This window comes from Eptatretus burgeri, chromosome 15 (genome assembly GCF_056783735.1).
Source record: "Eptatretus burgeri isolate ZD-2024b chromosome 15, Ebu_testis_v1, whole genome shotgun sequence".
NCBI lineage: Eukaryota > Metazoa > Chordata > Myxini > Myxiniformes > Myxinidae > Eptatretus > Eptatretus burgeri.
The window spans coordinates 22,849,602-22,862,269 of NC_140975.1; the positions used below are offsets into that span (position 1 = coordinate 22,849,602).

Consider the following 12,668-nt stretch of genomic DNA (forward strand, 5'->3'; position numbering starts at 1 on the left):
GAATCTGTGACTTTTTGAAAAGTAATTAATCGATTAATCTCTAAATCAAAAATATCCTTCATTGCCAAATCTCGTGTTCACTGTCGTGTCCAAATATCAGCTTCTTCACTCAAAAGGTGCCTGAGATATTTCCCAGATGAGAGAGAAAATAAATATGAAATTAATAAATCGATAATAATCAAGAAATTAATCAATTAATTGATTAATCAAAAAATATAAAATTTTGCCAAAGCACATCTTCACTTTTGTCTCCAAATTTCAGCTTCCTAGCTCAAAGGAGATATCCCCTGCACAAACAAGAAAGCAAGAAATCAAACACACAGAGTAAAAACTATGTACTCCCTTCCTTCAGCGCCTGGCAATGATGCCACGCATCACCTGGATATGGAATTGGGAAGGAGCGGTGTACAACAAATGTACAATGAATAATAACTTCAAATGCATTGTATTGTGTTGATTAGGATCATGTGCCCTATTCTCTCTCATAGGAACAGGTAGGAATGATAAAGGAACGTTATGACCACAGACTGCTTCTTCGTCACATGCCGACCGACTTCCACATCTTTCTGGACCACATATCTTCCTTGGATTACTTCACTCGTCCTAACTACCAGGTGCGCTGTCATGGCATTAAGCATCTTGAGTGATTGTTTTGACAAGGCTTTGCATGTAGAATGTTCAAACTAGCTATAAAAAAGGAATTTTGGGGACATTTAAAGGATTTTATGATTGGCTAAGAAACACATCTGCAACAGATGTGCAGAATAAGAATTCTATTTCAGTTTTCAACTAAAATCTCCAATGTTGCTTTTTAACGATTCTGCTTGGATGCAAGCTACGCTCCCAGTTAAGCAGGGGGTCTGGGTTTCAGGAGGGCTATTCATATCGCTCTCCCGAGCTTCATCTCCTCACTGGTGGCAGTCCGCCCCTTAGTTGATGCCGTTCTGTCCCATGTAAGTGGCTTGGCACAAACGGGAGTTGACAGCAGCAGTGTTGTTTTGGAGTTCAGCCCATATCGGTGTTTGCGAACCCGAAGGCCTGTCCCGGCTTAGCCAAAAAGCATGGGACGTTGAGGCGGCAAGAGTATCTTTTGTCAGCCTTTTGAACAGTGTAGACCAGGTCACCAGAGCCTGTCTTTTGGCCGCAGTCACTAAAGAAACTGGGATGTGGTGTCACGCAGTCCCTGTTCCCTCATTGGGAACACAACTTGACCATGAGTCTTTACGGGTTGCGGTAGCACTACGAGTTGGAGCATCAGTCTGAGTGACATAAATGTCGATGCGGCAGTATGATAGATACACTTGGACACCATGGTCTGTCATGCCATTTCAGTGCTGGTCGATATTTTAGGCATTCGGGGGCAGGAATACCATCTGTCCTGAAACCCCTTGGTGTATAAAACCCTTAGCAAAATAAACCTTTGGTGAAAACACCCGCCTGGATGGCCTGACCATTGTCCCATACAATAATGGGAAAAGCCTAACCTGGGATTGCACTTATGTTGACACTTTCACCAAATCACACGTTTACAATCCCGCCTCAACGGCTGGAGCGGCTGCCACCAATGCGGAAGTTCTGAAACGTAATAAATACGCCGGCCTAAGCCAAACTTATTTATTCAAACCAATTGCTATCGAAACAATGGAAGTGTATGGCGGGTCTATGTCCACCATTATTAGTGATATCGGAAGAAGGCTCGTTGCATCCACTGGCGATATACTGGTCTGGTTTAAGCAGCAACTGAGCTTGGCCGTCCAGCGGGGAAACGCCATCAGCATTCTGACTTTGGTGCGGGAAGAACAAAATCCCACATCAACACCATTTTAAAGTCTGTATTTTTAGGGTGGTGTGGGGGCTTTACTCATTTATTTTGTTTGATTTTAAAATCTTTTTTAAAACTTCCATTTATTCGGTTGGAGTTTAATGTTTTTTTAATATATTTTTTAAATTAAAATAAAATTTTTTTTCCCATTCTTCAACATCTGCAAACATGCAAACGCTTCCTAGAATGCACAGCGGCAGGTCCAGAGAGAAGCATGGCAGGGGACTCCCCCTTCTGACTCCCCATTTATCTTTCTTTCCTTGTTCCTCATACTCTGTGGCCGCTGATAACAAAATAAATTAGTTTGGGGAAGTTGACAATACTTAACGGTTTTTTTGTGTGAAAAAGTATTAATAAGAAAAAAAAAATGTTTTCAACTTATAATAAAGGACATGACTTGTACTTTTCAGTGATTATAATTATTTGCAATCCTCTCAGATAGATCAGAAAATGTAACATGATTGTCAAGGAATTTCTCTACATTGGATCATTATGGTCGTCAGGGTCATTCCTCTCATTTTATCCATTAGTATGGGAAAATGTGCACGGAAATTGTGTATTGATTAAAAATGATTTAGTCTGTGCTTGCACATCAGTGTTGCCTGTAAATGCACCCTTTCTGATGGTATCTCTCATCATAATATAATTTGAATATCCATTGGAGCTTAATTGCTATAGAATGCATTTGTATTACAGATTTGGGGGAAAAAAACAAACCAATAATTTGGGTTTAACGATTAGCAAAGAAAACACTGACATGATGTTCGTGAAAAGACGACAAGAACAAATACTCCCTAAACAAAAAAAAATAAAGTTTTAATGTAAAACGTAAGGAAATCAGTTTATATGTCTTGGACACATTGTAACATCTGATGGAGAAATAACAAAAGACATAACAAGAAGAAAGGCAGGAACTGTGACAGCCGATAAGATTCTCAAGTCACTTTTGTGGAAGAGGAGGAAAAAAAGGTACTACTACTACTACTACGTCGACTCAGGCCTAAATGGGCCAGCATTGGGTAAAAAAAGGTAAATAGGAAGATATTCATTGCAATAGTTAAAACGATTGTGATATACGAATCATCCACATGGACCCTGAGATGACAGGATAGCCGAGAGGTACGCACACTCTCCTTGAAGCTGACTAGCCTGGGTTCATATCCTGACCCAGCTATAAGCTGTTAGCCTGGTGTTTCACAGGCATGGTGATTCATCAATGTGTGTGTCGTCTCTCGGGTGGACGTTAGAAGAGCGCCCCATCTCCCAGCATTCGTTGGTGGACGTTAAAGATCATATGGTGTCCTTCGCGAAGAGGAGACGAGCTATCGCCAGCACCCTGAAAAATTACAAATTCCTGCCACATAACTTGCAGAGGGCACTGCATCAGTGGCACAGCTGCACCCTCAGCCAATGATGCTGTCTTGCAGCCTTGTGCTGCATGTGAATGAAGAAGAATACGAAACCTTATAAAAACCCAAGGAGAAAAAAAAATTTGATTACTTTGAAATTCAAATTGCTGAGAAACATCTTAAAATCGAAATGGGATGATTTTATTTTTTAAAAATGAGGATGTTAAAGAAAGACTTGAACAAACTCCAGTGAGTGCTTGAATGCGAAGAAGAAGAAGAAGAAGAAGAAGAAGAAGAAGAATAAGAATAAGAAGAAGAAGAAGAAGAAGAAGAAGAAGAAGAGTGCTTGAATGCGAAGAAGAAGAAGAAGAAGAAGAATAAGAAGAAGAAGAAGAGTGCTTGAAAGCGAAGAAGAAGAAGAAGAAGAAGAAGAAGAAGAAGAAGAAGAAGAAGAAGAAGAAGAAGAAGAAGAGTGCTTGAATGCATAAATCTCGACTGAAATGGTTCAGACCTTTTGAAAGAATGGATGAGGAAAGACGAGTGAAAAGAGTCCACCAAAGCATGATGAATATTAGAAGACAAGTGAGTGGACCGAGAACCAGGTGGAAGCAAATGATGGAGAAGGATCTAAATTATGGTGGAATTGATATGGAAGAAGCATAGCATCTGCAATGTATGTTGATTTCTGGTTGTTGTTGGCTGTGCTCTGTGACCCGGAAATAAATGGGGACTTCCGGTTTTCCGATCTGGCCCAACATGGAGCACTGAGTATCTTTCATGGTGTCAGAAGAATCTGCAAATAACTCCGTACATCCAGGCCATCTGACGCTGGTATTTGAAACATATAAACTATGGCATCCGTGAACTTTGAACACCCAACTATTGACTGGGATTTGGCTTCGCTGTATCAGGAATTTGTTCCATTCTGAAACCACGTTGGATTCCTTTTTGACGGTCCATTGGCTGGGCTGCCTGACAAACACAAGGCAGGGTGGCTTGGAACTTGGATCGGAGAACAGGGACGAGAGATATACAAGACCTTTGAGTGGATTGAAGGTGAGAAGAATGACCCCAACATAGTTTTGGACAAATTTGAATTGTATATCCGTCCGAGGAAAAACAAGCGCATCGCGAGACATCGACTGTTCAAGAGGAAACAAAACCCCAGTGAATCTTTTGAGAACTTTGTCAAGGACTTGCGGCTCATTCTCATGGACTGTGAATATGTGCAGCCTGAAGATGTGCTCGTGGACGCCATCATATGAGGAGTTTATGAGGAGAAAGTTCTGGAACGCCTACTAGACGGAGGTGAAGAACTTACGCTGGCCAAAGCTCTTGAAGTGGGTCAGCAGTTTGAACTTTCAAGGACTCAGATTCACATTGTCCGTGATGAGGATATGAGTGTGGCCGCTGTACGTTACAAACGAGCGAGGCCAAAACCACAATCTAACCCAGGACCATTACAGCCATCACGCAGGAGACCTACCCCGAATATACAGCGGCGTAAGGACAGTTGCTATCGCTGTGGTGAGGATCCTGACCATTCATGGAATCATGGTGTATGTCCAGCAAATGGATCCACCTGCTTTTACTACAAGAAGCCAAACCATTGGGTTGCAGTTTGCCGTCAACGCGCTAGCGTGCACTCGGTGGAAACTCAGTCGGACGGTGCTCCTGCTGATACAACCGAGTAGGCAGATGAAACTAATGGAAACATTCTGCGGATCAGCGCATTGCAGACAACGCTTTCATTACCTTGTGACAAATGGAGACAGGCTCTCTTGGTTTCAGGAAAACAAGTGACCTTCAGGATTGATACCGGAGCTCGCTGCAACACAATGACACTATCTGATTACCAGCGTCTTGATCACACTGGTGAACTCCGTCAATCGACCAAGGTATTGTGCACTTACTCAAACCACAAGTTAAAACCCGTCACAGCCGTGGATCTTCCTGTTCGGTATCATGGCAAGTTCGTCACCACAACATTTGAAGTGGTTGCTCTCCAACAGGAAAACATAATTTCTGGTAATATTGCAGAAGCTCTGGGCCTGATCATCAGACTTGATTCCGTTGCAACAGAAGTGGATACCTGTGGTGTTCTTACTGAACTGAAGGAATATCCAGATCTCGTGCAAACCACAGGAACTCTGCCAGGCATGTATACAATTAAATTGCAATCTGGTGCAAAGGGAGTTGGACATGCTTCTCGGCGACAACCCGCTTCCCTCTTGCCGCGTATTAAAACCCGACTGGGAGAGATGGAATCGGACGGATACATTGCCAAAGTGAACAAACCTACAGAATGGGTCAGTTCATTGGTGGTATCTCTCAGAAACGATAAACTGAGAATTTGTCTGGATGCATCCCATCTGAACGAGGTCATCAAGAGGGAGCACCATCCCATGCATACTGTTGAGGAAGTCATTGCAAATATACCTCACGCCAAGGTGTTCTCAGTGCCCGACGCAAAGTCAGGATTCCTACAAATCAAACTTGATGAGGAATCATCCTATCTGACATGTTTCAATACACCTTTCGGTAGGTATAGGTGGCTTCGTCTTCCCTTTGGACTGAAATGTGCACCCGAAAATTTTCAGAGGATTATGGACCAAATTATTGAAGGCATAGATGGAGCAGTCGCGATCATGGATGACATTCTCATCGCCGGTCCAAATGCGGAAGTACATGATCGAATTCTGAAACAAGTCATCGATCGGGCAATAAACTACAATCTTAAGTTGAACCTGCAGAAATGTAAAATCCGCCAGTCGTCGGTACAGTATGTAGGACATATACTGTTTGAGGATGGACTATCTCCTGATCCTGTAAAAGTTGAGGCAGTTCGTAGTATGCCAGCTCCAACCGATAAGGAATCAGTGAGGAGCTTCGTTGGATTCATCACGTATTTGTCAAAATGCATCCCTCGGTTGAGTGAAGAGTAAGCTCCACTCCGAGAACTGCTGAAATCTGATGTTTATCAATGGCAACCGGCTCAAGCCAGAGCATTTGAGAGACTGAAGGAACTTTGCAGTCATCTTCCTGTTCTTGTGTACTTTGATGTCAACAAGCCAGTCGAGATTCACTGTGATGCTTGTCGAAGTGGACTTGGTGCAGTTCTTGTCCAGGAGGACCACCCCATTGCATACAGCCCCAGGGCTCTCACGGAGACTGACACGGTACGCACAAATGGAGAAGGAGATGCTTTCCATAGTCCATGCCTGCAAAAAGTTTCATTGTTATATCTTTGGGGAAACAGTCACCGTCTGCAATGACCACAAACCTCTGGAAATAATTGCCAAAAAGCCTTTGCTGTCTGCTCCAATGAGACTACAGAGTATTCTACTAAGATTGCAATGGTATGACCTCAATATTCGGTACAGAAAAGGGGAAGATATGCAGCTTCCGGACACGCTTTCTCGAGCCTACCAGCCAGATACTGGTTCGGAAATAGACAACTTAGAGCATATTTCAATGTTGGACTTTTTATCTGTCTCTGACGAGAGGTATGCTGATCTTCAAAGAGCAACTGAGTTAGAACTCAGTCAATTACAGTCAATGATTCTTGATGGATGGCCAGATGCCAGACAAGGTGTATCATTCGATCTTCGACCATACTGGGATTACCGGAGTGAACATTCCGTTATGGATGGCATCCTATACAAAGGCATGCGAATCGTTGTACCACCTACTCTGAGACCACGCATGCTGAACCTGATTCACGAATCGCATTTCAGAATCGTCAAGTGCAAACAACGAGCTTGGGAAGTTCTATACTGGCCCTCCATGAATGCGGACATTGAGCAAACTGTTCAGAACTGCTCCAAGTGTGCAAGCTATCAAAACTGCTTGCCTGCTGAGCCCCTGAAACCAACGCCTACACCGGATCTACCTCGGATTGAAATTGGGACAGACCTGTTCCAATTTGATGGTAAGACGTACCTGGTAATGGTTGAATATTATTCCAAATTCATTGAAGTGGACGAAGTGAAGGATTTACGCTGCAGCACAACGCTTGAGCGACTGAAAGCACAGTTCAGTCTCCATGGTCTACCAGAGATTCTACGGCATGATAATGGGACAATCAATGTACAACTCACAACTTTTGAAAAAGTTCTGCAAATATCACAGAATCTGTGTTAGAACATCGAGTCCCAGGTATCCACGTTCAAATGGAGAAGTTGAAAGGGCTGTACAAAGCATCAAACGACTCTGGAGAAAATGTTCGGACAAGCACCTGGCCTTGCTGGATTATCGCACAACGCCATTGGAAGGCATCCACCTTTCGCCTGCTCAGCTACTGATGGGAAGATGTCCGAGGAATACCATGCCCACTGCCCGTAGTCTTCTAGTACCTATGGCTTATGACCGTGTTGCTGTGAAAAGACACTTCGACCTGGAGAAAGCTCAACAGATGTTCTACAATGATCGTCACACACACACAAAGATCTTCCACCATTACATCCAAATGACAAAGTTAGAATGGAACCTTCTCCGGGTTCCAAACGGTGGATACCAGCTGTGATTGTGAAGCAGCACTCGGAGCCACGTTCGTATGTGGTTCAGTCCCGAGACACGGGTGATACTTATCGCTGCAATCGTCGACATTTACTTTAGAGCACCAGTGTAGCCAACGAGGGTGCTAACCTCTATCAGCCTTTCATTGAAGCTGATAATGCTACCTGTGAGGTCAGTGACGGCCCAAGCGGTTTGTCAAACCTGAAGCCTCCAGATACCAACGCTGCACGTTCTGTCGAGCTGCCTGAGCCAGACAGGGCAGTCACCCCGCCGAGGCCTACAGTCTCCCCTTGTGTAACTCATACTAGAAGTGGTCGTATCAGTCGTCGACCAGATAAACTTGATTTGTGATGAATTGTAACTTTGCCTTTACCAAGTTTGGATGTTTGTCAGCACTGAGTTGGTTACCGGTTGATTTGTAGTTGGATTTAAGAGTTGAATTTGTTTTGACTCGGTTGGCTAGTAAGTTATCAAGTATATATTCATTTTGCTGAATCGCTTTGCGTTCCACACTAACTTGTATAACTATAACTTTGGTCACTGCTTTTGCCACCCTGAAGGGGGAGATGTAATATATGTTGATTTCTGGTTGTTGTTGGCTGTGCTCTGTGACCCGGAAATAAACGGGGACTTCCGGTTTTCCGGCTGGCCCAACATGGAGCTCTGAGTATCTTTCAGCATCTATTTGAAGACAGGTGGTGAGCTGTGGTTCCATCCTTATACTGCATAGCATCAGGAAGATAAGGAATAAATGTAAAGAGAGACTGGAGCTTAAACAGCTAAACTTGTATGTCATTGCATGCACACTACGTTCCGTTGTTTTAAGGCACAGACTTGTTTTTCTTTCTCATAAAGCACAAAATAACTATACTCTCTCAAATTGGTGCATTGTATTGCTGAAGCCAGAGCTGTTGCTTTTTCTTTGTTCTTCCTACATTCATGGATATCAGCTGCTCACGTCCGTGTTTGAGCACAGCATGCGCGAGCGTGGCTTCACCGAGAACGAGCCATATGATTGGGAAAAGGGTGGTGTGGAGGAGTCTCTCGCTAGCACTACAACATCCACTCCACCCCAACATTTCACCAAGCAGACCGCCGCCATGTTTGGGTAAATCTGTACCAACATCATCAGACTGTAATATACACACATACTTGAATGTATCAATCTGGATATCAACTTTGTCATTTCCACTGCACTATGTTTACCAGGTTGGTGGGTGTTTTCCTCCAATCACAAGCAAGAGAGTTAATGTCAAGTTGGCCATTCTCATTTGTGATTGGAGGAAAACGGCCTGCTCAGTAAACCTACTTAATGTGTGGAGGAATGGTCGACTTTTGTACGTCAAGGTGAGAATCATTCTGTGTTGCCAAGGCAGTGTTTTTTTCATCCACCAAAGGTTGATATAGGTATTACCTTGGAACACAGAGTAAAGCTGACATTTTGGGTGTTCACTTTTCATCCTAGCAAAAGCAGGTTTTAATCTCTCTTGTTCCATTAGCAAGGGGCTAATGTCTGAAAGGTTGGTTTTACTTTGCTTCCCACAGAGGTTCATGGCATGTTTTCAACTCGCAGTTGATAAAATGTATCATTCTTACTTGATGTATAGTTTGCTGAGATAGCTTTCCACTGTAGAGATGAAGTGAAGGGTTTATAGACTCATCCTTTGAGATTGACTAAAACATTGACCTTCTGAATACTTTATGGAAAATACATGGGTTTTGCTTTGTTAGATTTTAGTTTTTAATACCTTTATTAGTAGTGCTGGTATGATTATGTTATATTGACTTTGTACGTAAACATTTTAAAAACGAATGTTTGGTATTCATTTCTGCCACGAATAAAATTTATCTCAAAGATTTCCTCCTCAAAATAACTGGAATTTTGCAAGTTGTCATTGCATTCATAAACCTTCTTATTAAGGTAATTGATTTTATATTTGAGGTTTAGTCCGACACGTTTAAGAGTTTTGCAGCTGGAGAATGGTCTTCATCTTTGCCTATCCGTTTTACAAACGTGCAAGTGAAGTTTGAAGTTTGCTTTTCAGAAACAGTACTTTGTAATGAGTAGGTCTCAGATGGATGAAAATTTCAGAATTTCTTTACTCTGCAAAACTCCCAAAAGACTCGTTTTTTGTTGCGGGAAGCATACTCTCGCTTATTTACTCAGGTTTCGCACTCTGTTCCAGACACTTAACAAGGAGAACAGTACATTCAAATTTACTGATCGTTCAAGATTTGTGATGTGTAATTTTTCTAAGTCATTAAAACCTTTGAAAAAAGGAAGAAAAAAAAAACACCAAAAGTTTAAATTCAGGAAATGTTGAAAACATTCAATCCTACCGGACTCAGTGGTGTTTTAGTTAGAGTCTCCGCTCTGAGTCGAGTAGGTTGAAGGTTCTATTCTGACACTGGCCGAATAATACCAAAAAAAACCTTGAAGTAAATGGCACATGCTGCTTCCTCTGTTGATGCCAAGCATTTACAAGATAGAGAATGGACAACCCCTGCGTGTTGGAGTCTCATGGGGTGGGGGAGGCTTTGCTGGTACATAGAGTGCTCAGAGAAGTTACATCACTTCCTCCAAGGCCACTGGTTATTTTGTGTGAAGTCACATCCTGTGTTGTCTCGTATTTTTGTCCTCAGATGTGTCAGTCATTTATTTGATAGTTTCCATGAGCTGGAGGACCATGTAAAGGACATTTCTATTGTGCTACAATTTTTTCATTACATTTTGGGATTCTTCGGGTTTTAGTACAAAGAGATATTGTACTCTGATGAACTGCACATTTTGGCATGAAGGGTGAATAGTTATGTAATTTTAAATAAACCTCTTAGAGTTATATAGGATACTAGATGACCTGTGAACCCGTTGGGTTCCCGTTGTGACAGCGGTTGATGAAAAAATCATTTCAGGACAAAAAAAAGATAGCTCCAGCAAACTATACCGCTGAGGTTGTTTGCATTGATCAAATTCTCCCGAAGAGTACTTGACTGAATCAGGAATTGATGTTTTAAATAATTTTTTCGTTGCCCGAATTGAACGAAACTTCATACTGCACACCGCTGGCGAATGGTGAGTAAGGTGGCCCAAAAATGTTTGTGCTATCATGCACTGTTTTGGCTGTATTTCGGGAACATGTATATATATATAATAACATATATATATATATATATATATATGTATATATATATATATATATATATATATATATATATATATATATATATATATATATATATATATATATATATATATATATATATATATATATATATATATATATACACACACACACACACAAGATGAGAGTTTTAGTAATATATAGATTTTTGTGAGGTGCTTGCATTTATATCTCGTGCATCATGTCATTAATGGATTAAATTTACTAAATTAGTTTAATTCCTTTACTTGGTGATATTCACGAAATTGTTTCCTTCCGTGGACAGCATGGCAGGAACACCCCAGCCTGGAGAAGTACTTCGAGAGAACACTGATGAGGTTCTGCAAGATGAACATCTCAGTGATCAGGACAACCTGGGCCCTCTTGGGACAGGACGTGCTGAGGCCGGTGTTCCTGCACAACCACAGGTGCCTCTGAGCCTCGAAGCCGAGGCTTGGGACGAAACGGACTTCAACCGCAACCGCCTTCGCGTAAGCATTTGCAAGGTAACCTTTTTATTGCTTCATATTGTGTTACTGGTTAATTACTCATTGGTGATGATAGCACAGCTTCCTTCTTACATTAATCCATAGCCAAATGGATGACTTTTGTCAGCACATGATTGACATCTGACTTGGTGTTGGAATGAATATACCCAAATTAAACTGTGATAAATTCATCAACAACAATAGGTTTCTCCATTACTCTTTAAACCCTCTCTGTGAGCACAACTTTTAAACAGAGGGGATGAAAAAAAATTGTTTCATATTTATGTTCAATATGTCAGAATTTTGATAAAAAGCAATACATTGCCTTCAGAAAGTAATCACACAACACAACTAGACTTTTTCCACATATTGTGTTACAGCCTGAATTTAAAATGGATGAAATTTTTTATCACTGATCGACACAAAATACTACATAATGACAAAGTGAAAACATGTTTTTAGAATTTTTTACAAAGTAATTGAAAATGAAAAGCTGAAATGTCTTGCGTCAATAAGTATTGAAGCCCCTGAGTCATTACTTTGAAGAAGCACCTTTGGCAGTGATTACAGCTTCGAGTCTTCTTGGGTGTGTCTGTATCAGCTTTGCACATCTTGATTTGGGGATTTTTTTTCCCCATTCTTCCTTGCAAATTTCCTCAAGCTCTATAAAGTTCGATCAGGAGTGTCGGTGAACAGCAATCTTCAAGTCATTCCCCAGATTCTCAATGGGATTCGAGTCTGGGCTTTGGCTGGGCCTTTCAAGGACTTTCACGTTCTTGTTCTGAAGCCATTCCAGTGTTGCTTTGGCTTTATTAAGGTCCTTTGCACTCTGAAGCAGGTTCTCCTCAAGGATTTTCCTGTATTTGGCTCCATTCATTATTCATGCCATCCTTACAACTCTCTCAGTCCCTGCCGCTGAAAAGCATCCCCATAGGATGACGCTGCCACCACCATGCTTCACGGTAGGGCTGTTGTTAGATTGGTGATGAGCTGTGCTTGGTTTCTGATGGATGTCGTGCTTTGCATTCAGGCCAAAGAGTTCAATTTTCGGCTCATGAGACCACAAAATTCTTTGCCTCCTGTTCTCAGAGTCTTTCACATGCTTTTTTGCAAACTCCAGGCGTGCTGTTATGTTCCTTTTTCTCAGGAGGAACTTCTGTTTGGCCACTCTCCTATAAAGCCTAGAATTATGAAGTGCTGCCGAGATTGTTGGCCTTCTGGCAGGTTCTCACATCTCAGCCATGGAACTCTGTAGTTCTGCCAGAGTGGTCATTGGGTTCTTGGTCACCTCCCTGACAAAGGTCTTTCTTGCCTAGTTGCTCAGTTTCCT

At 41.9% G+C, this 12,668-nt stretch overlaps 1 protein-coding gene across 1 annotated transcript in view; it reads left to right on the forward strand.

The window, feature by feature from the left end:
* Positions 1-12,668, forward strand: part of LOC147011730 (uncharacterized) — a 104,505-nt gene that overhangs the window by 77,205 nt on the left and 14,632 nt on the right. Inside the window, exons 9-11 of the mRNA XM_085856286.1 lie at positions 489-614; positions 8,640-8,797; positions 11,137-11,356. Coding sequence (XP_085712412.1) covers positions 489-614; positions 8,640-8,797; positions 11,137-11,356 — 504 coding nt within the window. The remainder of the gene's footprint in view (positions 1-488; positions 615-8,639; positions 8,798-11,136; positions 11,357-12,668) is intronic.